The 26,185-nt window shown below is 42.4% G+C and overlaps 1 protein-coding gene across 7 annotated transcripts in view; it reads left to right on the top strand.

Moving 5' to 3' along the window:
* The window catches only part of RAPGEF4 (Rap guanine nucleotide exchange factor 4), a 488,280-nt gene that overhangs the window by 394,028 nt on the left and 68,067 nt on the right, over positions 1 to 26,185 (top strand). For all 7 annotated transcript variants that reach the window (XM_073633880.1, XM_073633882.1, XM_073633881.1 and 4 more), the window contains 4 exons: positions 11,644 to 11,741; positions 12,018 to 12,143; positions 15,300 to 15,478; positions 17,877 to 17,967. In XM_073633880.1, coding sequence (XP_073489981.1) covers positions 11,644 to 11,741; positions 12,018 to 12,143; positions 15,300 to 15,478; positions 17,877 to 17,967 — 494 coding nt within the window. The remainder of the gene's footprint in view (positions 1 to 11,643; positions 11,742 to 12,017; positions 12,144 to 15,299; positions 15,479 to 17,876; positions 17,968 to 26,185) is intronic.

Raw genomic sequence — 26,185 nt, 5'->3', positions numbered from 1 at the left:
CCCCCCGGCTTTACCTCCGGGCTGGAGCCCCTGTTTTTTTTCCCACCTAGCAACACCCCTGGGTGGAGCCAAACAAATCCACATATGTATAAACATCTGTATATTTATTAGTAAACCAAATATGGCATAAATAGAACAATATAACATGCATAAAGGCATATGATGTATCAAATATACATAGTATGAATTGTAACCAACATGACACATACACAATAAAAATTGTACATCATGATCCCCCACGGAAATGAACATTGTCATTTGATCAGGTATAGTAAAAAAATATTAAAACTATCTATAATAGTTGATTTCAGGTAGATGCATCACAATGGGCTCAACACGTTTCGTGGACTGCAATCCACTCATCAGGAGCAAGTGCATCGATGTTCTGAAGGGAGATAAAAATCACCAAACTTATCTAATATAACTACCAACTGAGAGGATAGAAGTAGTTGACAAAAATGGCTAGCCATAACGAGAATACTCACATAAGAGCTGATATTGAGATTGTGCGATACCACATGCCGGGGGTCGGCCAGAAAGATATGTCTGGCAGGGAGCTGAGGAAGGGGCCAAAGTGGAAACCAGGAGCACAGATGCAGTCCCCCATGGGATATATTGTGTGAAAACTCTTCGTGTGATTGTTGATGGGATTTCTATGTTATTTAAAATAAAATAAATGGTATGTACCCATAAAAATGTAGATAGGTAAAACAAAAATATAGGTTGTTTGCCTGGGAGTTGCGATGCATGCTGGGTACCCTCCCTCTCTCCTCCTCTCCTCCTTTGATGGATGCGGGGGATTGGGCGGGCGCTTCCCCCGTGCATCGTGCCACCCCCTTTGCACTGTTCATGCGACGTCTGGCCGAGTCGTCCCTTCACGCATGTGCTTGTATTTCAGCTTGGCTGACAAGGTACTCATAATGGTCTGTTCTGGTATTAAACACAATTTTCCACTAGTCGCCCCCCTTAATCCTCACGAGATTGTATGCCCCTCTCAAATCAAGCTTCGTGAAAACCGTTGCTCCCTTGAGGCGGTCAACTAACTCCGTAATCAACGGTGAAACGATTGAGACCCCTATAATCAATACAAGGTCTCAGTTCACCACTCTTCTTATTCACGAAGAAGAAACCAGCACCAGCAGGGGATGAGGATTTGCGGATGAAGCCTCGAGAAAGTGCATCTGCAACATACTCCTCCAAGGTCTTATCCTCCAAGACCGACAAAGGGTAAACTCGGCCACGAGGGGGTATGGCACCGGGTTGAAGGTCAATTACGCAATCATACGGCCAGTGTGGAGGCAAACTACCGGCTTGACCTTTGTCAAAGACAAAATGGTGGTACTCCTCCGGCAGGGAGGAGAGTGAAGAGGTTCACAGGACCTTGGCTACCTTCTGGAAGCATGTCTTACTGCATTGTGGTGACCAGGAGTGAACCTCAGCACGGAGCCAATCATAAGAGGGGTTGTGCCTCTGTAACCAAGGATAACCAATAACCAGCGGAAACTTAGGTGAGGAAATAACTTGGAATTGGATTAGGAGGTGAAGAGCCCCTACGGCCATGGACAACGGAACCGTTTCATGAGTCACATGGGCTGGCTGTAGGGGTCTCCCATCAAGAGCCTCAATTGCAAGTGGAGTGTCGCGCAGCTGCAGCAGAATCGAGTGCTTCGATACAAAGGCAGCATCAATGAACAGGCCTGCAGCCCCAGAGTCGATTAGAGCCTGTATCTCGACAGACGACTCAGCCTAAGAAAGGGTGACCGAAACCAGGGGCTTATCCTGGATAATTGGGGACGAAACAACGCTACCTAAGGTCTGTCCGTGACAGGACCTAAAGGTCCGGGCGTTCCCTGGATGGGTAGGACAAGACTTCAAAAAGTGACCTTCCTGGCCACAATAAAGGCACAATCTCTCCCTCCTCCTAAAGGTTCTCTCATCCGCAGAGAGACACGTGAAGCCCAAGTGCATGGGTTCATCTTCACTGACCGACTCTGTACCAGGAGGCACGGGAGGTGAGGGAGGCACGGGTGGGACTGCAAAGCTTGGAGGCAAATGTACAGGAGGCTTCCACAAGTGCTCCTTAAAAGAGACTCTTTCTCTGAGTGTGGAGTCAATGAGGATGGCAAACGTGATCAACATCTCCAGCTCAGTGGGTATATCTCGGGCTGCTATCTCATCCTTGATGGAATCTGAGAGACCATGAGAAAAAGCAGCCATGAGGGCCTCATTGTTCCAAGGAACCTCTGCTGCCAGAGTATGGAATTCAATGGCGTAGTCGGCAACAGTTCTCGTACTCTGTTTGATGGATATGAGGCACTTGGCAGCAGAAGCGGAGTGTGTGGGAATGTCAAATACCCTTTTAAAGGTGGCCACAAACTCAGGGTAACTCAAGACAACAGGTTTTTGCATCTCCCATAGAGGGTTTGCCCAGGCCAAGGCTCTCTCAGAAAGCAAAGATATTACTTTGCTTCTGTCCGTGGGAAACACCTGGGGCAGCATCTCAAAGTATATCTCAACCTGGTTAAGAAACCCTCTGCATTGAACTGGGTCATCCCCAAATCGCTGGGGAAGCAGAGTGGAACCCAGTGGCGGTGTGTCCATAAGGGGCGCAGGAGCGTCACCCCCCCCTCTCCTGCACCACTCTAATCACCATAGATAGATTCATGCATTGCATGAATCTATCTGTGGTCGCTGTTGACACCTCCTATTCAGGTGTCCGGCCCCTTTTCAGGCACCGGACACCTGAATTACAGCAGTGGGGGTGTGTTTTGGAAGCACCTGATTAGAGCCATAGGCTCTAATAGGCGCCCAAAAATGTGAACACTGTGCGTTCCTTGTCACTCAGCTATATGTTAGCAAAGTGAAAGAATTCGCTTTGCTAACATTGAACCGCCTCTCAGCCAACATGTCACCTGACTGGCTGAAACAACAGGGGCTGTGATTGGACGCCTATCAGGCGTCCAATCATAGCAGAGGACGAGAGGAGGAGTGTGCGGGAGAAGATATCGGGGTTGGGGAAGAAATGGAGGACACCAGACACCGTTCGCCACCTGCCACCGTCACCTGCTGCCCACCCGAGACAAGGTAAGTGCCAGGCAGACGGCAGGCGGGGGGGCACAGTGGCAGCACTTGGGGCACAGTGGCAACATTTGGGGCACAGTGGCAGCACTTGGGGCACAGTGGCAACATTTGGGGCACAGTGGCAGCACTTGGGGCATAGTGGCAACATTTGGGGCACAGTGGCAGCACTTGGGGCACAGTGGCAACATTTGGGGCACAGTGGCAGTATTTGAGGTACAGTGGCAGCATTTAATGGGCACAGTGGCAACATTTGGGGCACAGTGGCAACACTTGGGCACAGTGGCAGCACTTGGGGCACAGTGGCAACGTTTGGGGCTCAGTGGCAGCATTTGGGGCACAGTGGCAATATTTGGGGCACAGTGGCAGCATTTGGGGCACAGTGGCAGCGTTTGACGGGCACAGTGGCAGCGTTTGATGGGCAAAGTGGCTGCGTTTGATGGCACAGTGGCTGCGTTTGATGGGCACAGTGGCTGCGTTTGATGGGCAAAGTGGCTGCGTTTGATGGGCACAGTGGCAGCATTTGATGGGCACAGTGGCTGCGTTTGATGGCACAGTGGCAGCTTTTGATGGCACAGTGGCTGCGTTTGATGGGCACAGTGAGGCTGCGCCCCCCCAAAAAATTTTGAGCACCAGCCGCCACTGGCGGAACCAGACATACCTCTTATAGAGGTAATACTTGAAGCGAGTGCCGGCACAGAGACTGGCGCAGCAGCAGGAACGGCCTGCAACTCAGGTTGTACCGGAGCAGCCACAGTGGGAGATTCCAGGAGAGCCGTGCGACTCAGGAGCGTTTGTAACGCCATGGCAAACTGATCCATGCGGTGATCTTGCTCATCCAATCTGGAAAAAATATTACCAACAAGTGGATTGACTGTATCTTCCAGCTTGCACCAATGTAAATTTCTATACCTGCTACTAAAGTGATCCTTCCTCTCTTCCAGGTCCAGTGCTGAGCGACTCCCCTGTTGCATAGTAACCACAAGGGTCACCCACTAGGCATGGGCTCCATTCAGAGAAAGACTTTTATTCTTCCAAATCAATACACTATTTCTCTGATTAAATGAGGTGAAGAGCATGACCCCACTCTGCCTCGTCCAATCAAAGAATGCTTTGCATTAATTGAGAAAATACAAGGCATACTCTGAATGGAGCCCAGTATTATTATTTATTTAAATTCTTTATTTAGAAGAAGTGGTTTAACATGTTCTTTCAACACATACATATCAGTATGAAATGCAGCAAACATTGTACACCAAAACATAAAGTCAAATACAAATAAATCAAAGGTGTTGGTCTCTGGTGTGAACAGTATTTGATATGTCTTATACCCCTGGAATATACAGTTTCCCCATACACTTTTTGTTTTCTTATGCAATATATACGGGGGAAAAGCTAACATTAAACTGAATGGAACCCATTATGAGCAGGCAACTCCCTGTGGTTAATATGCTGCAAGGTAGCTACTCGGCACTGCACCCGGAAGACAGTGAGGATCACTGTAGTAGCAGCGGCTACTACAGGGATCAGCCAGGTATGGAGTATATACTGTACACTTACATTGGTCCAAGCTGAACCACTGTAACTATGGAAAAAAAAAACCTGGAATTCAGCTTTAATGTTGCAAACAATAGAGAGAACCATAAGGAGAGGAGATTTAAATCGAGGAATCCATATATTTTGCAAAGGGGATCCAAGTAGTACCAATAGTCCTGCACTTTTCTTTCACTGCTCTCCCCCTAAGGGGAAGCTCCAAGAGATAGAGCCTCACAGACCACACCTTTGCTGTGGTCCTACAGACACTTCTGATTATGACTCAAGGCAGTCTCCCGCCAGACTATTTATATAACAGCACTACTTCCCAGGATGCCCCATATGGGCAAGGCTGACGCTTTCTAAGATTGCACTACTCTGAAGTGGCTATCGCTAATGCCTATCTATGATGTCACTAATAGGGGTCCCTGAGCTTGTTCTCATAGCTGCCTATGGCAACACCTAGTGTCCAAACTGGGGAACTACACTGAGGACACTTGTGCCCCGACCCTATAGTAAAAACATCCAGCATAGCTCCCAACTGTCTCTGATTTTGAGGGACTGTCCCTAATTTGGAACTTAGTCCCTCTTTCCTTCTTTCCTCCTCATTTGTCCATCATTTTTTATTTATTATTATTATACAGTATTTATATAGCGCCAACAGTTTACGTAGCGCTTTACAACTTGAGGGTAGACAGTACAAATACAATACAATTTGATACAGTAGGAATCAGAGGGCCCTGCTCCTTAGAGCTTACAATCCAAGAGGGAAGGTCAAGAGATAAAAGAGGTAATAACTATGGGTGATGTGCTGATTGAGAAGATAAATGTACAGTTGTTAGGTGGGGGCCAGATAGGCTTCTCTGAAGAGATGAGTTTTCAGGGATTGTCTGAAAGTGGATAAAGTAGGAGAAAATCAGACAGATTGGGGTAGAGCATTCCAGAGGATGGGGGAGGCTCTGGAGAAGTCCTGAAGGCGAGCATGGGATGAGGTGACAAGGGAGTTTGAGAGCAGGAGGTCTTGGGAGGAGCGAAGAGAATGATTAGGTTGGTATTTTGTGACTAGGTTAGAGATGTAGCTGGGGGCCAGGTTGTGGATGGCTTTGTAAGTTATAGTTAGTATCTTTAATTTAATTTGGTGACTGAGTGGCAGCCAATGGAGGGATTGGCAGAGGGGTGTGGCAGACACTGAGCGGTTTGTGTGGTGGATGAGCCTGGCAGCAGCGTTTATGATGGACTGAAGTGGGGATAGCCTATTTAGAGGTAAACCAATGAGGAGGGAGTTGCAGTAGTCGAGGCGGAAGATGACCAGGGAGTGGATTAGAAGCTTTGTGGTGTCATTGGTTAGGAAGGGGCGTATCTTGGAGATGTTGCGAAGACTGAGGCGGCAAGCTTTGGATAGTGATAGAATGTGGGTTCGAAAGGTTAGTTCAGAGTCCAGGATTACACCTAGGACCTTGGCGTGGGGAGATGGGTTGATAGTTGAGCCGTTGATCTTGACAGGGAAATTAGGGGAAGTGGCACCTGAGGGAGGAAATATCATGAGCTCGGTTTTGGATAGGTTGAGTTTGAGGAAGTGATGTGACATTCAGGCTGATATGTCTGCTAGTAAGTTGGTAATGCGTGAGGAGACAGATGGAGAGAGCTGGGGGGTGGAGAGATAGATTTTGATCTGATCTATATACTTGTACATAAAATGCACTGTTTATCTTTGAAAAAGTGTTTCCCAGTGCTAAATCTTTCCTCCAATTTCTAATTTGCTGCATTTGTAAATGATAAAAACCAGTATAAAGTGGTAAAAACAAAAGCACTTGGAGGTTTAACTAATCTTTTCTTTTTTTTTTATAATTCTTTGTTAAGTGGGTGTGACAGGGGGTGTGCCTTATGCCAACATACTTTTGCTAATAGGTGTCCCTCGTTCCCATCTCTCACACTCGTTTTTATTCACTTGAATGAAAACAAAAAGCAATCATGGAAGTGAGTGCAGATCCAGCTTTCATTTTGTAATGTGGGCTTTGGATCTGTGGTTGGTCTGGGACACATGGATACTGAAGAGTTGGCTTTGTGGCATGTGCTGAACCACTGTCATCAACCATGAGTTTTAAGGTATCAATGTCAGGGTGAATTATCTTTTTTCTTTTTTGAAAATAAAGGGAAAACACAATATTCAACCAACATGTGAATCAAATATGTCTTCCTCTCTTTCTTAACGGTAATGATAGTGTATGTAAGCGCTGACAGAACCAATACTCCTTAAATACTGTTAAGGATGATTTTAAAATCTATCGATGCCTTTCTAAAACACACCTCTGCTAAGTTAAGGCTAAAGCACACTATGGAAGTAGTAAACAATTATATTGTAGCAAGCTACTCTTTAAGTGTTATGCTTTCCAGATCTTTAGCATAATAGCATAGTAAGTGAGGCTGTGCAAAGCAATTATGTCAATCAAACAGAAAAAGACTTTGACAGATCCTCAGTCATGTTGATCAAGGAGGAGGCGAAAGAAATCTAATTGTATGATTGACAGATTTCCACTTAAACAATGACTAAAATGCAGAAGTTGGATTTTTTGGGCTGTAATGCTGGCAAAGTACCCAAGTTTGTGTAAAATACATCCATGGAAGCTCAGCATCTGGCATATGCAAGTACCTCCTTACCACCCAATAAAGAATAACCAGTTTAAGGAAATTATTTAGAAAAAAAGATTGTTCGGTTTGTCATTAAATTCTACCTACCTTCCTTTCACAGTTCAGTAATAGGATGGGGTAAAAATGCAAATAGCCAGGTCAGGTTTCACACTGGGGAGGCTGGTCCATTAGCGGTAAAGCACCTCTAGTTTTAGTGGCGCTTTACCATTGTTTTAGCAGCACTTTTCAGCTGGTAGCGGGGAGGTCTTCCTCTGATTTGATGTCATCATCAGTCTTGGTTTAAATTGTATCTAAACCCATAACTTTTTTAAGCTATGGATACAGCTCAACTAGCATCTGGAGGGATCACACTCATTACCCCTTTAGGATCCCTCCATTTTTATCAGCCCAGTACACGTGTCAATTAACAATACCAAGCCCTGATAAAGGGGGACCAGTTGAGTCCCTGAAACACATTGGATTTATGGATACAGTACCTCAATAAAATGTAATCTGGACTTTATACATTCTGGGTTTGCCGTTTTCCTCCTTGAACTTTAAGTTCTCAGGAGGGCTGACAGGGCCTGAAGAGGGCTGACTGGGAGCAGTAGTCCATCTCTAGGACAGCTATCACTATAGACTTTCTATTTCTTGCTACACTATAGGGACCCGCAGTCCCTGCCTGCAAAGGGCAGTTGCTAAGGCTTGGCTGAGCCAGTGTCAGGCCTAACCTTACATGTGCTAGCTGGTCCTGAGGAGTAAGAGTTGTGCAGGAGGAAGGAAGAGCAAGCAAGGAAAGTTCTGGAGGAGACTGAAGTAGTAACATGTACAGAGGAGTGTACATAGTTGTCCCAATTGATTGATATAGAATCCACCAATTGATTGATATACAATTCATCTGGCATCCCATATTTCCCTTACCCCATCCAAGTTAAATTCCCTCAATAAAACAAACAAAAACAAGCACATGGACTGTTCATTGTTAAAGTGACTGAGATCTGAATGCCGGGCTGGGCAGGGTGACAGGTGGATCACAACACTCAGCGGCTCCTACGGGGGCATCGCTACATACAATTTTCATCTTCCACCTGTTTCAGTGACAACTGTCTAAAAGGAAATTTCCCTTTGCTTTGGCGAGATTTTTTCTAACTTTCTGTTGGATCTCCAGAACAAAAAGTAAAGTGAAATTTCTCCAATAGGATACAGAGACAGCAACAAAAATATGATGTTTACTTTAAAAGAGAAGTATGTTTTTTTATTTAACCCCTTGCCTGGACCTTAGCACTGAGAGGTCGCATATTTGCGTAAAATGCAGTCAATAGCGCTGTGCCGCTCTACACGCTCCCGACACAGTGACCAATGTCTAACTGAAAGCTCCCAACTGCTGCAAGTTGTCATGGTAGTCACGTGATCTTAAGCCATGCCCTGCCTCACAGCATCTTAAACCTCTTAAAGGCCCCGGGAGGCGCCGACGTGAAGAGGTTAATATTCATACTTACCTAGGTGGATGCAGCATCAGTCCGATGCTATGTCTGCCCCCCCCCCCCCCCCGGCGCCTCTAAGAATGAGAACCAAGTGATTTAACACCGCAGATTGCTTGGTTCTCACAGCTCGCTGGACTTCAGCCTGCTGTCTTCTGAAAACAGGTCACATAAGTGCAGAATGCACTGCACTCCTGTGATCCACAGGAGAAGTACAGCCAAACAAGCTTTGGCTGTACTTCTCCTTTAACCAAGTTCCTTTTCAGAAGAACCTAATATGAATTCTGTAAAAGATGCAGGAGGTGAAATTTTAGAGAATAAATGAGTTTCCCAGTTGTACAATTTAGTGTGCTGAATTTAGTAATCCCTAGCAACTAGAATTGCATTATTTTTCTAGTTTAACTACAACAATGTGAAATCTTGTTACAATAGGTTACTGTTTGTTGTTTAAAAAAAAAAACATGCAATACATGTATATTTCCCCATGTCTCATGCCTTTAGAAGCTTTGCAAGTACAGAAAAATAGCTGTCGATCTGCCAGCTCCCATGTCCTGTTGTGGGTAGATAGCCAACAGCATTTTTTTGAACTGAGTGGTGTCAGCCTTTCCCAGCTTTCTATTACTAAAGTACTAAAGCACAACCAATATCAGATTCTCAAAAACTCTTTCAGTGGTACATTTACCAGGATAAAAAGCAGAAAATAAGAGAAACGTGGTTAGTGTTTGCAGCTTATTTATATTTATTTCACCTTAAAGAGGCATCAATCCAAATTTTGGCTCACAAGACCCTCACTTAATTAGAAAATAAGAGAAGTTCATTGTTATGCCCCGTACACACGTTCGGATTTTCCGACGGAAAATGTGTGATAGGACCTTGTTGTCGGAAATTCCGACCGTGTGTAGGCTCCATCACACATTTTCCATCGGAATTTCCGACACACAAAGTTTGAGAGCTTGCTATAAAATTTTCTGACAACAAAATCCGTTGTTGGAAATTCCGATCGTGTGTACACAAATCCGACGCACAAAGTGCCACGCATGCTCAGAATGAATTAAGAGACGAAAGCTATTGGCTACTGCCCTGTTTATAGTCCCGAAGTACGTGTTTTACGTCACCGCGTTCAGAACGATCGGATTTTCCGACAACTTTGTGTGACCGTGTGTATGCAAGACAAGTTTGAGCCAACATCCGTCGGAAAAAATCCATGGATTTTGTTGTCGGAATGTCCAATCAATGTCCGACCGTGTGTACGGGGCATTAGAGTTTACATACTCTTTAACCACTTCCCGCCCACCCTATAGCGGATTGACGTCCGGGAAGTGGTTCCATTATCCTGACTGGGCGTCATATGACGTCCAGCAGGATAACATGCCGCCGCGCGCCCCCGGGGGCGCGCATCGCGGCGATCAGTGGAGCGGTGTGTCAGCCTGACACACCGCTACACCGATCTTGGTAAAGAGCCTCCGGCGGAGGCTCTTTACCACGTGATCAGCCGTGTCCAATCACGGGTGATCACGCTGTCAATGGGAAGAGCCGTTGATCGGCTTTTCCTCACTCACGTCTGACAGACGCGAGTAGAGGAGAGCCGATTGGCGGTTCTCCTGATGGGGGGGTCTGCGCTGATTAATTATCAGCGCAGCCCCCCCTCAGATCACCACACTGGACCACCAGGGATGGCCACTAGGACCACCAGGGAAGGAGCAACATGTGGATGGCCAGGTATGTACCCCATGGCCATCCACATGTGCCCAATGTGCCCAATCTGTGCCAATCAGTGCCCACAAATGGGCACTGATTGGCACCATTATGTTCCAGATCTGCCCAGCAATGCCCCCAATATGTTTTATCAGTGCCACCTGTCATTGCCCATCAGTGCCACCTGTCATTGCCCATGGGTGCCACCTGTCAGTGCCCATCTGTGCCCATCAGTGCCCACCTATCAGTGCCCATCAGTGCCACACATCAGTGCCACCCATAAGTACCCATCAGTGCCACCCATATGTACCAATCAATGCCACCTACGAGTGCCCATCAGTTCCGCCTATGAATGCCCATCGGTGCCACCTATGAGTGCCCATCAGTGCCGCATACCAGTACCACCTTTCAGTGCCCATCAGTGCCACCTATCAGTGCCCATCAGTGCCGCCTATCAGTGCCCATCATCAGTGCCTGTCAGTGCCACCTCATTGGTGCCACCTCATCGGTGCCCATCATTGCCGCCGTATCAGTGCCCGTCAGTGCAGCCATATCAGTGCCCTTCATTGAAGGAGAAAACGTACTTATTTACAAAAAATTTTAACAGAAACAAAGAAAAACTTGTTTTTTTTTCGAAATTTTCGGTCTTTTTTTATTTGTTGTGCAAAAAATAAAAACCTCAGAGGTGATCAAATACCACCAAAAGAAAGCTCTATTTGTGGGAACAAAATGATAAAAAATTTGTTTGGGTACAGTGTAGCATGACCGCGCAATTGTCATTCAAATTGCGACAGCGCTGAAAGCTGAAAATTGGCCTGGGCGGGAAGGTGTCTAAGTGCCTGGTATTGAAGTGGTTAATCAATGTTTTTGAACTGCCTTAGGGCCTGTTTCAATGGGTTTTGAGCTTGTATTGATGCCATTAGTATGACATCAGAGATGCTTCTGAGTTCATTCAGAATTCATTAAAAGGTGCATCTGACTTGCAATTGACCTCCTGAAATGCATTTGACCTGCCTCAGTCGGGCTTTACAAAAAAAACTAGTATGAGAAAGCAAAACCTGCTATAAAGCAAACAAAATTATGTTGACACAGGCCCTTATGATGTACTTTTAGGGATTACTTAGGGAAAAAATACAATAAGGAGTAAAGGATCATAAAGGCATAAAAATAAATGTCATATTTGCATATATTCTTTGTGACTGACGGTTAACCCTTTTCCCTCTTTTAGAGAAAGTGGTTCTGAAGCCAAATGACATTTCTGTGTTTACAACACTCAGCGTGAATGGACGACTCTTTGCTTGTCCTCGGGATCAGTTTGATTCTCTGGTACGTAAAACGGTCACAAGATCAGCACATTGCACCTTACTTAATCTGTGCAGAAAACCTTTTGACAAAAAATAAATATAAAAACAAGATGAAAAAATGTAATTGTATTTATTGGTGATGGACAAACATCAGATATTAAACTTGTCATGATATCAGACAAAAAAAAGAACCTGTGCTGGTCAGTTTTTCTGCTTGTTTTACTATAAAAATGTTGTAGAAGACGGATAACAAGTGAGACAATTCTATTTTAAGTAATATCAATGTCTTCTGATTTAGACACCTCTTCCAGAACAAGAGGGCCCGTCAGTCGGTACCATGTCAACGTTTGAACTCATGAGTTCAAAGGATTTGGCTTACCAAATGACAATTCACGACTGGGACCTCTTCAACTGTGTTAATGAGGTAAGTTGTGTGCCCAAAAGTTTTTTGGCCTTGTTCTCTACCGTCTATAAATGTTTTAAAAATAGGAGTTTTCAAAGAAATGTGACGATTTGTACCTTCATAACTATAGACTTTACAGGTTGCACGTTTTTATTACACAGAAGGTTTTCATTAATTAGTTATTGAATAATGTGGTATTGTATTGTATTGGCAAGCAGGGCAGTCGTTTGAGGATTCATTGTTCTTGCACAGAAATCTGTATCACTGGATCTATAATTAATAAAGGCCACTGTGGGTTTGTTAAGACTGGATTTAACTAACCAATAATATAGCTGATAGAATTCAATGTGATGCTACAGGTCAGGGGTGTCCAACCTTTTGACCTTCGCGGGCCACATTGGAAGAAGAAGAATGGTCTTGGGCCACACATAAAATACACTAACAATAAGGATAGCTGATGAACAGAAAAAGTTGGGCAGATCACAAGTTACCAATCACTGACATAGATAATGTACCTTCTGAGTAATTTTTGTAATATTTTTTATTCTAAAAGTAAAGGAGGGCAACATAGAACTAGTGCGATATTTAACATTGTTTTTGATAAACTAATGCATCGGTTTCTGGTTTGATGGATGCAGTAGCAATCCTCAATGAATTCTCAAGGTGCTCTTCAGATATTTTGGTTCTAATTTTGCTCTTTATGTACTTTATCCTTGAAAATTGTTGCTCACTAATATAGGTGCGGCCGAAAACTGATGGCATGGATAAGGCTTGATTGTGAAGAGTGGGATATTTTTCTTTGGGAAGATAAAACTTATAAAAGTCTAGTAAAGAGAAACTGTTACATTTTTCTTCAGCCTCATGTGTTCACTAAGTGTAAACGCATTTTTACAAACAATTCAGCCCCAAAAATCAACATTTTTAAGTAAGGTTATAATTTTGTGTTGGGCCGCATTTATAGCCATCTGGGGCTGCATGTGGCCCTTGAGATGCAGGTTGGACACCCCTGCTCTAGGTTATAACAGACGTTTTCAACCAGGGTTCCATGGAACCCTTGGGTTTCTCCAAAGGTTGCTAGAGGTTTCTTGATCAAAGCATTTTTTGGCACCTAGATAAGTAGCCACTGACACCAATGATTCTTTCAGCTATCTAAACATTTTTCCCACTGACCATATATTTTTTGAGCATTCTTTCTACCAACCACCAGTGTAAGGAGCGTTCTTTCCACTGACTACCAATGTAGGCAGTACTCTTCCCTCTGACCACCAGTGTATTGAGGCTTTTTTTCCCACTGACCACCAGTGTAAGGGGGACTTTTTACCAAGGTAAGGGGCCACCTTACTGACCACAAATTTATGGTAACACTAAAATTGTAACTATGTATTTTCTTGTTTACTTAATTTCATAATTATTGCTAAAAAAATTGTCATGTAATAGGTGTCAAAAATGTAAAGTATATGTCTTATTTCTTATTCTCTTATTTATTCTCAGGGCCCATGAACACAGACATTTCCAGGTGCAAATCTCATTTAGCGTAAAAATCCTGGTGTTTTCTGGTGCCTGAAAAGCCGCAGATGATGTGCACAGCCGGCCATTGAGGTGAATGGCTGTATACATCTAAACTCGAAAAAACATTAATGCTTTTTTGTCTCGACTTTTCTAGATGTGTGCATGTAAGATGTGAACCACAAAGTGAACAGGTGCATTGCTCTAAACAGTGGAACCACAAGGTATCAAGCGTTAGTGGAAGCCATCTTCCGGGTGCTCAGGCTTAGGTGTCCTCTCAACACCAATGGACAGATTAGTCAGACGAAGGGAACATCCGGCAACTCTGTAAATCCTGATATTCCTTATTGTTGCATATCAGTGCGTAAAAAACATTGTGATCAAGGCTTATCGCCGAAACACGTTAGTCACTTTTTTTACTCACTGATATGCAACAATAAAGAATATAAGGATTCACAGAGTTGCCGGCTGTTTCCTTCATCTGACTAATCTGCATGTAAGATGTAGTCCCAGAATGCAAAAGTTTCACATTCAGGGAATACTTTATACATGCATGTGTGATAAAACACCAGTGCCAGATACAGCTACATACAGTCAATATGTATGTGCCACCTGTGGTACAGAAACTATAATTTTGCGTTAGAGGGGATTTGCACCTGCAAATGTCCATGTGCATGCACTTTTATAATTCCACTTACTGTTTATGCTTGGTTACCATGAGTTGTAGATATAGTAATTATTAGCAGAGGGTTCTCTGTGTCCTAAAAGTTAGTTCTAGGGTTCCTCCATGTTACAACCAGGTTTTTATTGCTGTTTGTACCCCTATTAGGGCGATTTATTCTCACTATCTGTCCTGTTTACCATTATCACCAAGAGTGAAAGTAAAAGAAAATACCAAATTTTGGGCTGTCACCAGAAAGAACAGGAATAAAGGTGAAATCTTTCACTAGATTCCAATGCACTATTCCCAATGCACACATTCCTGTAGCAATGGCTGTGTATGTAAGTGGGTGCTGCAGCAACCACTGGCTGGAACTGTATATAGTCAGAGAGAGAGAACATCACCAGCACACCATAAATCTCCAGAATGGGTCCAAAACTTTATTCAATGATCACATTGTTACAGCAAACGAGGTCACATGCCTGATGAAGGGGTCCTGCGAGGCTCCAAAATGTTGCTTTTGCTGTAACAATGTGTTTTCTGAAAAAAGTTTTGGACCCATTCTGGAGATCCATGGTGTGCTGGTGACGTTCTCTCGATATTCCAAAGGAGACACTAGTTCTGGTGACAAACAGGCATTCCCTGACTTTGGAGGGATTTCCTCTTACTTCCTGTTTTGGATGTGGGACAGGAAAGTGAAGGGGAATCTCTTCAATGGGACACAGATGGCAGAAAAAAAAACTAGCAGGGATTACAATCCTCCCTTACCCTATCTCCTATCACTGTTTAAAAACATCTTACAGCGTTCCTCACTCCAATGCTTGATGTGTATGTTTTATAAAAATGATCTGCTGGCATGCTCACATAACCTTGTGTTGGTTGATCCAAAATATTCCTACGTAACACGTTAATTTAAAAAAAAAAGACATGGCGTGAAAGCAGCCATCTGACATTGCCCTTCACCTAAAATGTCCTGCAAGTGCAGTTAAGTAATCTTTCCCTCCTTTCAGCTGGAGCTAATCTATCACACCTTTGGAAGGCACAATTTTAAAAAGACAACAGCCAATTTGGACCTCTTCCTGAGACGTTTCAATGAAATCCAGTTTTGGGTTGTGACTGAGATTTGCCTGTGCCCTCAACTCAGCAAGCGTGTTCAACTTCTGAAGAAATTTATTAAAATTGCAGCCCAGTAAGTACTTTTAGTGCAATTTTCAAAAGAGTAACGGGAAAAAAAATATTGAGGGGTCTTTTTATTTTCTAAATGGATTGTACTTTTTTTTGCACATTCAAGTCGCTTATGACTTATTATTTTCTTTGCTCCAGAGATACATTTTAATAAAGACATAATGTATAGAAAAACATTTCAAAGTCCACCAGAAAATCGTTTCTGTTTAGGCTGGTGGCTGACTGAAATCCACAGTAGGCCAACAGCATGACCCCTGACAGCCTGGCTCTGCTCTCCCGTGGATTGACTATTTAAACCCGCTGGATAGAAGGCTGCTTTTTTCCTCTCAAAATCCTTTTCCCTCTCAGCAACTGCATTAAAAAAATGCTAAAGGTGTTTTTCTTCAACCGTTTACAGCTTCAAAAATCAGCAGGACATTGAAAAGAAACAAAAATCCTTTAAAGACATAAATTTCAAAATGTGTTCAGGTTCAGCAGCGGGATTCAAGAAAAATACTTAATTACAACCAATTAAAAATATAACAATCTTCAAAGACAATGGAATGTAGAAAAAAAATCCTTAAACGTAAGTGCTAAAGGGCACGCCAAACAAAAACACTGGTGGGGCTAAGTGCAGCGGCTTAGGGTGTCAGGTAACGTTATGGTTTTTTCCTCTTAATGTGGTTAATTTAGTCCTAGAAAGAAAAAAACTGTTTACTTTCATTTTCTACTTTGCACAGGGCTAAAAATAAAAAAAAGGCTAAATGTGCTTTTTAGTAGCTGGAGTTCCCACCGAGAGTGCCAAAGAACAAATTTATGGAGACAAAAGACGAGTTGGCACAAATCAACCCCACTTTTAGGGCTGAACTCTTAAAGAGACAGCAGATGGCATTCCTGTGGGGAGAGAAATTCCTTATATCATAAAAACAAAACATTGGAAGAATCTACGTTAATGTTGAGTAGAAGTTAAATTATAATGATAAAGCTAACTAGTTTTATATATTTTATATATAGTATTGCTTATGTATTCGAAAATTGGAAAACATAGAAACATTTAAGAAGATTTCCACATTTTGTGACTGCTCCTCAATACACTATAGGGCTAAACATTTGTGGACATCTGGCCATCACACCTATATGAGCTTGTTGAATAGCCCATTATAAAACCATGGGCATTAAAAATAAGTACCCCCCTTTGCAATTAAAAATGTATCACTCATTTGGGAAAGCTATTGGTGTTCATGTGAATTTAGCTAAAAGAGCATTTAGGAAGGCAAATGCTAATGCTGGGCGAGAAGACGTGACTTTCCAATTCATCCCAAAGGTGTTTCATAGGGTTGTGGTCAGGAATGTGTGTAGACAGTCCATATTCCCAACGCATACATTGCTGGAATGAGCTCTTAATTTATTGTGTGCTGTAGCGACTGCCAGCTGGATACTGGAACATCCACAATATAATGTAGATATTCGTCAGCACACCAAGGATCTTCAATTACATCCAAACTTTTTTTTATTGAAGAGAGATCACATCACAAACAGTGTATTGCAACGTTTCAGGGCTGCACAGAACCTCTTCGTCAGGCATGTGATGTTGTCAGGTATGTGATGATGTCGTCAGACGTCACATGCCTGACAAAGGAGTCCTGCATTGGTCCAAAACACTGTTTGTGATATGATCTCTCTTCAATAAAAAAACGTTTGGACGTAATTGAAGATCCTTGGTGTGCTGGAGAATATCTACATTATAGGGCTGTGTGTAGGCCTCCAAAGTTCCTCCACACCAAACTCCTCAAACCATGTCTGAATGAAGCTGGCTTTGTAAACAGGGGCCCAGTCGTATCGAACAGAAAACCGTTGTACCCAAACTGTTGCCAAAAGGTTGGAAGCGTGAAGTTGTCTAAAATTTCTTTGTAGCTTTAAAGCAGAACTAAATGCGAAAAATAAACAAAAATTGCGAACAGGCAGGCTCTTTATTGCAGAAAAGACATTTAAAAAAATACACTCACTTGCCAGTTCGCATTCCTCCAAGAAAATGTACACAGAGCTGCGCATGCAATGACTCCTTTGCATTTGCACAAGCGTGATATGACCCTGCATCGGCCAATCAAGATGGCTGAGGACCCGGCACCCAGCAGAATCCAGGGACTTGTAGCAACAAAATCCGGGTGGTTCTTTTGTTCCACGTTTTTCAAGGATTCTCATTATTTTCATTATGTTCTTCCACTGGATCCCTGCCACTCCTCTGGTCACTTATGTTGATATCCCTAAATGGAGCTCAGAGCATAAAAGGACAGTCACACAGCACCAGTTATATGAAACAGCCGATAATGTTTTGACCTATGATGGCATATATTTACAGAAGAGGAGTTGCATTTCACTGTGATTGAAAGGCAGTGCTAAGTTTAAAATGTTCTGTTTTTCAGTTGTAAGGAATACAAGAATCTGAACTCGTTCTTTGCAATTGTTATGGGACTAAGCAATGTGACAGTGAGTCGGCTTTCAATGACATGGGAGGTAAATATGGAAAGTCAGATATATTTTTTTAATGCTATGTTCTAATAATTTTGTAGAACTTATTTTACAACATAAAGGGGGTTCCCGGGTTACAAACAAGTTAGGGACTGTAAGTTTGTTCTTAAGTTGAATCTGTTTGTAAGTTGGAACAGGTACATTTTTTAAGTGTAGCTCCAGCCAAAAAAACTATTTTTAAGCTTTTTGGATAGCATAGGGAAGGGTTAACACCCCTGTAACATTTGTATTGCTGTGTGAGCCCCTGTTCATAAGATTTCACCTCACTTTCTGTCCCAATGACAATTGGATTTTGAAAATTTTGGGTTGTTGTGGAAACAAGCCTTGGTGATAAAACATCAGTGGAGACACCTTTTCCCCATAATAACTCTTACAGGAGTAAATTTCCCTTCCTAGGGGTAGATTTCCTCTCACTTCCTGTTGTCTCCCTCCGTTTGTAAGTAGGAGTCGTTTGTAAGTCGGATGTTTGTAACTAGGGGACACCCTGTATCTATCATATACTGTATGTGCCTCTTTGATATGTTTTATATTATATACTGGTAAAGCATTAGTAAACTTCATCCAAAAAAAAAAAAACCCAGCACGGGGTAGTTTAAAGTGGAGTTCCACCCAAAAAAAAAAAAAAATTTCATTAATGTGCATGAAAAAAAAAAAATTTGGAAAAATTTTTTTTTTTACTTACCATATAATGCCTGTTGCTATGTGGTCCCTCGAAATCTGCCTCCTTCAGCGTCTGGGCTCCTGACGTCACTTACCTCGGCGCAGGAAGGGAGAGCACCTCTCCCCCCTCCCTCTAGGCAATCATCTGGGACACGTGACAGGTCCCAGATGATTGCGCGGCTAGTCATGGCGCGTGGCTCGCGCATGTGCAGTGGGTGCCCGGCTGTGAAGCCACAGCCGGGCGCCCACAGTTAAAATGCCGCCGCCGCCGAGAGGAGAGGGAGCATCGCTGGACCCAGGGACAGGTAAGTGTCCGGTTATTAAAAGTCAGCAGCTGCAGTATTTGTAGCTGCTGACTTTTAATTTTTTTTTTTTTAAGCGAAACACCGCTTTAAGTCATATTATGCTAGTATACATTGCATACTAACACATTATGACAGACTTACCTAAAAAAGAAGTCCTCCTAAAGTAAATATCTCTTAAACGTGCACATTTAGAAGATATTTACAGTACCTATAGGTAAGCCTTATTATATGCTCCACTTACCTATAGGTAGAAACCATACATGGGAGTTTACTACCACTTTAATGACTTAATGACCTAATGTCTTAGACCAATAGACAGTGTAGTTATAAATTCATTACATAGTCATAATATTCTTCATTAGGCTGGAGCTACACTGTACAGCAGTGTGTTTAGTAGTTTAGATGTGTTACTAAATTGATAAAAAAGATGCAACTAATGATTCCTTGTGGTGTAAGCTACATAATATAATATAGTAGATGTAATAAATCCCTTATAATTTGAGCACTGTTTAATTTTGTAAAGTCCATTGCCATTATGCACTACTTGTGTAGCTCACATTTTAGGAAGCAATTTGTTCCATCTGTTCCATGATCAATCCTTACTCTTAGCAATTCATTACTGGCCTTTCTTGACAGCCAATAGGAATTCATCTTACATTAAAGCTGTATAAAAATCCAAAACCAAAAATGTAATCCATTGCAGCTTACCAATCATTAGATGTGGTGGCTGCATTAGTTTCCTTTTTTTAAGCTTTTATTCTTTCTGTAACACACTTCCTATCTTAGAAAGCCTACTCTCTGGATGGAAGAGCCAAATTCCAGCTAACAATTTAGAAGCAGTTACAGCAACATTTTTTTTTGGGGGGGGGGATAAAGGTTTATTGTTGTCTATAGAGTTGAGTGAATTGGTTTGTACAAACTAAAGCTTAAAATGATTCTAAAGCTTCATTTTTTTTTAAATATCAAATATGTTATACTTACCTGCTCTGTGCTATGGTTTTGCACAGAACAGCCCCAAAACTCCTCTTCTGGGATCCCCCACGGGCGCCCCTGGCTCCCCATCACTCCCAAGTGCCCCCGTAGCAAGTTGCTTGTGCACGCTGGATCCCGAGCTGTGATGTGTGCATCTATAAACAAACACACCTGCCCCCTCCTCACAGGATTTGATTGACATCAACGGCAGCCAGTGACTCCCACTAATGCCTTCATGTCCAGTGAGGACAGAGGGAGAGAGCATCGCTGCTGCTCTTGGGCACAGCACTGGATCAAAATTGTCTCAGGTAAATATTTGGGTTGGGGATCTAATCACAGAAGATTTTTTTTTATCTTAATGCAGAGAATACATTAAAGTAATATTAAAGCTTTGTTTTTTTTTCTAAAAATAACAAACATGTTATACTTACCCGCTCTGTGCAGCGGTTTTGCACAGAGCAGCCCAGATCCTCCTCTTTTCGGGTTCCCTAATGGTGCTCCGGCTCATCCCTCCTGCCGGGTGCCCCCACAGCAAGTAGCTTTCTGTGGGGGCACCCAAGCAGGCACGCTCCCGACCCTCAGCTCTGTGTGTCAATTTACACACGGAGCCTCCATTCACACCCGGAGCCATGGCTCGGCCCGACCCCTCCATCTCCTAATTGGCTCATTGGCTGTGATTGACAGTAGCGGGAGCCAATCAGGAGTGTGACTCCCGGGAGAGGCAAGGCTCTCGTGGACATCGCTGGATCGAAAGGGGGCTCAGGTAAGTATTAGGGAGGTCTAGGAGGGGCTACTGCATACAGAAGGTTTACTACTTTCATGCATAGAACGCATGATGGCAAAAAACCCTGTGCCTTTACAACCACTTTAAGATGAAAAAACCTTATGCATTTACAAGCACATTAAGTAAATCAAGCTGGCAAACCTCAAAGTGGCATGACTACTCTACCATAGAATTATTTTGCTCAAAAGCAGGAACCACTTTGGAGGTGAGCCAAGAAAAATTGAGCCTGGTAAGTGGTTATTTTTTATTACTAATAACATCAAATCCTGGAGACCTTCTTTCATATCACTGACACATTGGCTTTTTTATGACATTCGTATTATTTTGGCACATACATATGCCTCTGATTTCAGCACTTATTAACAGGAGAATGAAAGAAATAATTTTACATCATTATTAAACAACTAAAACAAAGTAAACATTTGAGATTGAAACTTGCCTGTCAGTTTCATCACACAGCAAGGTGATAAGAGGTAAAAACCTGGGCCAGGCAAGACTGACCTTTTGAAGGATGCCTTTCTGTACAAATTGTGTTGTATGCAGTATTTCCAGCATAAGGATATATGGAAAAAATATCTGTTATCAAGGTAATGAAACATGATGGTAATTTAAGAATGTGTACTCTGGGTTTGGGGGGGGGGCGCATATTCCGGTTCGAGGTATTATGGTGCTAAAAATAAAACAAAAACAATGGAATACTAAAATGTTGGTGGATTAATTATCTCCTTTTTTATTGGGGAGTGACTCATCATGTATGCCTTTCTTATCTTTCTGGCCTCTATTAGTCTTCTGTTGATTAGAAGATGTTGATACAGGGGATCAATATGGAAATTAGAACAAAAGTAAAACACACCTGAAAGAAAAACGAACCTGGTACTGTATACTCAATCAGTTATTTTAAACACCAAAAAAAAAAAGCAAAGCAAACATGGATGAGCTGAAACACCAGAACACAGGTGATATGAACCTGTCACTATAGGGTCAAAACCAGCAAAATACATAGCTGTAAAAAGAGACATTATACTTTTCCGGAAGCATGTGTCCTAAGAACATCTCTGCATTTCTGCCCTCAGGGCAGTGCAAATGGTCAACTACTCGCATGTATCAAATACCCCCCCCCCCGTTAGCTCACATCTCCTGTAGCAGCGTAAAAGATAGTTGGAGGAACCACTGTGGGCATCAAGGGTAGCAAGCATTCGTACTCCCAAAAATGTGGAATACCCGCAGTGGCCTTCACAGAAGCATTGTTTAATGTAGTGCCTCTGTTTTTTTGGGTTTTTTTACGCAGTTTTATGCTATTTGGGTCTTTTGAACCCCTTTATAATGACATGACAACATACATGCTAATCTGACTCTGTAATAGGGTCAATCTGCTCCGGTAAGAGTCCATTTTTGTGTCTCCGATAAGCGGGGAAGGGTACCTGTCAAAAACAGGTACCCGTTCCCCCCTCCCCCTTGGAAGGTGCCAAATGTGGCACCGGAGGGGGGGGGGGGAGCAGATAAGCGGAGCTTCTACTTTTGGGTGGAACTCCGCTTTAAGCTGAATAATTCTTTGGAGGAGGTAACTGAAGTAGGTATGACTGAACTCAGACCAATCTGAATCTGTGAAAGATGTATTTAAGGAAGCCTGTTTAGTTTGAGCAGTGGTGAACCTAGGATTAGAGTCAACTACAAGTGCAGAGTAGTATTCAGAGATTAAATTTGGAGGATCAGGATGTTGTTACAATTTTCCAAGGGGAGTCACTTGTAAGGGGTTATCTAAAGACCCAAATTGCATCTGTAGAGCGTGGTAGTAATAGAATAGATAAGTAGGGGGAAGACCAAATTCTTCCTACAGTTGTGCCTGAGGCTGAGTTCACATGGACACTACACAACAATCATAAGACTGTCATCCTACTTTGCTCTGCGAAATCAGTCCTACATCCGTCCTACATCAGTCCTACATCCATTCGACTTAAATGAACAGGATACTACTTTGATCCAACTATGTGATAGTCTAACTTGTCCTTTGACCAATCAAAAGAATCCCAGTGTGACATAAATTCCTTTTACTGCTGCTGCAATCACCATGTCGGATGTCACAAGTCGGATAGTTAGGACAAGGATCCTACTATGATCCGACTTCAATGATATTCAATGGGCTTTGGTCCAACCAAAGTCGGACCAAAGTAGTGCAGGGAGCATTTTCAAAGTCGGACTGACTTGTGTCGGACCAGTTAAGACGACTCTCTTAGGGAAACATTGATTTTCACACGTCATGCGACATGAGCTCCCAATGTCGGAGCGTTTGTCGTACCAGTGTGAACCCAGCCTGATACCCAAGTACCTAAATGAGTCAACAACCTGCAGGTTGGAAGCCGGGTGGATTATCACTGTGGGCCTGCTCTTGGGTTTAATACCAGCTTTAAATACCTGTCTGCCTTTGTTTTGTAAGCTTTCTAAACTGCCTTTTTCAGCTACTTTGTACCAGGAACTTGAATAGACCAGCTAGTGAGTGAGTTTTTGGGTGAACTTTTGCAGATCAGGAGTTAATGGCAGTGATTTGTATACAATTCTGCAATAAACAGGCTAAGGGTAGACCTGGGGTAGATCTGAATGGCATATAGGAGAGTTTATCCTAGACTGCTCGTAACTATACTATTGGGTCTGTGGTATGTATTTCATCTTAGATCTTGCTCTAATGTCACATAGTATATATATATATATATAGATATATATCTATAGATATATATCTATAGATATCTATAGATATATATCTATAGATATATATCTATATATATCTATAGATATATATCTATATATATATATATAATATATATATCTCTATCTATCTATCTATCTATCTATCTATCTATCTATCTATCTATCTATCTATCTATCTATCTATCTATCTATCTATCTATCTATCTATCTATCTATCTAAAGATATATATATATATATATATATATATATCTATATATAGATATAGATATATACAGTATATATCTATATCTATATATATCTATATATATATCTATATATATTACAATGTGATAGTTCTTGCACCCTTATATTGTTTGATAAAACGTGTCATAAGCTGGAATTCCCCTTTAGCCTCCCTCTTCCGCAGTCTGTTCCCCCTCCACTTTTACCTAATTGGTCTATTTATAAACTTGCCATAGGCTGAACTACATCTGGGTCTTTAACTGCACATCTCCTGTTTTATCTGTACAGGGATTGTACTGCAGAACATCCGGTAGGCTGAACCCAGACACCCCAGCTCTTCATATTTTTCTCATCTGCATGAAAACAGCTTTTATAATTGATTCACAGTAACCATTCCTGGCTGAATAATATGAGCAGAATCCCATTTGCTTGCTTGTCATTTTTATCTTCCTCCCTAGTTCTGAGATGCCATATTTTCCTGGATCTGCTTTCTATTCATTCACACTAGTTTTCATTCCCCAATTATTGCTCAGACAATTTAGATGGGAAAATGTTTACTGATCGCAGTGATTGTTGCTCATAAGTCATAATGCCAATGTGATTAGTATTTCAATGTTTTCACAGCTAGCTTGTGAATATTACAATGCAATTATCATTGACAGATGCATATGCATAAAGAATGCTAGAGCGTTTTTTTTCTGCACTTGGCAAATCAGAAAATAATAATTGTGTTTTGTTTATGTCACCAGTTAGTTACAGCGACAAGGTTACAAATATCAATGTTAGCTGCTCAGTGAACACTCCCATTTGTCTCTATTGCTGAGAAGGATTTTTTTAAAGCCGGCTGCAGATTATATTATGCTATTACTTTGGCTTGTTCAGATAATACACTTAAATTGAACTGAAAAAAATAAATAATAATAAGAGGGCCTGCTTTTACAGCTGACTTAATGCTCCAAAGGAGAGTAGGGCATAGTAGATTCTGAATGTTATTTTTCCTGAGAATGAGAATAATGAAGCCCCTCTTATTTGAAGAGATCCTGTCTGTTATTTTATACTTTTAATAATATATTTCCTGCCTAACACAGGCCACACTAATCTCATGTGTGAACAATTAACAATTCAGCATCATAACTCCCCTAATTAATTTCTGCACATACGGCAGAGTTGGCCGGATTTTCCAGGTCTTGCTGGGTAAATGGAGATAGCAATGGTGTCCGCACTCCGTACCAATTGGTTATGTAACAAATTACTGTATGATCTTGGGAGTTCACATGGTAATGCTACAGAAGGTTACATGTTGACATTTGTTGAAGGAGGGGGGGGGGGGGGGTCATCTTATATTGTACTGAAGTTGTACTATAACAGATTTTATATATCAACTTTAAAGGATTGCCATGTTTTCAGAAACTTTGACATTGCTTTTGTCTCTTCGATATACAGTACTGTCTGGTCCTGAGTGTAAACACTACACTTTTTCAATAAAAAGAAAAAAACTTTATTGACCTCCCTAATAGAGGCCAACTATAAAGTACTAATGCGATGGTACTTAGTACCTTCCAGAATTGCCCAATGGGTGTTGGGAGCCTCCCCTCTGTGTTTTTGAGGGTGCAGCCAAAAGGAACAGTGTATCACTTATGGTGGATGTGCCCAAAAGCTTGTGTATTCTGGATCCGGGGATTACGGGGACTAATTTGACTAAGACCCCGCAACAGGCACTCCTTGGACACTATGTTGGGGGAGCCCCAAGGTCCACCCAATGCCTAATATCTTTCATTTTCATGGTAGCCAGAATAATGATCGCAAGATCTTGGAAATCCCTAGTGCTATCTTTTGACCTTTGCTTCCCTCTGATGCTGTTTTTTTGTTTTTTTTTTTACTAAACTCTAAAAGAAGTTTAATTTTTTATTAAAGTGTTTTGCCACCCAGGATATAAAGTACACGTAATACTTTGTCCCATTTTCCTAGGTGTGGTGGAAGGCCGGATATGTGGTTAGACAGGACCCCCCCCCACAGCTGACCTACAACACAGTTAGCAAGGACAGGGCTGCATTGATACCCCAACCTGTCTCTAAGGCTAAGGACTTTCCTGAGACAAGCACTGGCAAGAGGAATACTGGGTGGGAATGGAGGGGGGGGGTAAAGTCTCAGCCTCTTTTACCTCTACATTCCTCTTGCCAGCACTTCTCTTGTTAGACCTGGAGACAGGTGCCAGCTATTAATGCAGTTGCATGAAGTTGGCGGAAGTAGCAAAGTGAAACGGGATCAGATGGGTGGACATGGTGGCTAACAAGGTTAATAGCAGCTTACCAATCATTAGATGCGGTGGCTGCATTTATCAGGTTTCTGCGGTAGTGAGCACTTGTAGATCGCCACTTAGGGGTTTCCAAGGGCACAGAGTCTAAGCCCCAGGGCCCCTGATGGTGGGGATGGACTTTCAGCAAGCTGGAACCAGGTCATGGCCCCCCAGGTACACCCAGCTGACGATATTGAGACCACCCACATATGCAGAGTACAGATAGCAGGAGACAGAATAGGGCTTGGAAAATGAGCCAA

This window comes from Aquarana catesbeiana, linkage group LG06 (assembly GCF_042186555.1).
Source record: "Aquarana catesbeiana isolate 2022-GZ linkage group LG06, ASM4218655v1, whole genome shotgun sequence".
Taxonomy (NCBI): domain Eukaryota; kingdom Metazoa; phylum Chordata; class Amphibia; order Anura; family Ranidae; genus Aquarana; species Aquarana catesbeiana.
The sequence above is the reverse complement of the archived record's forward strand: the minus strand, read 5'-3'. Positions and strand labels throughout refer to the sequence as shown.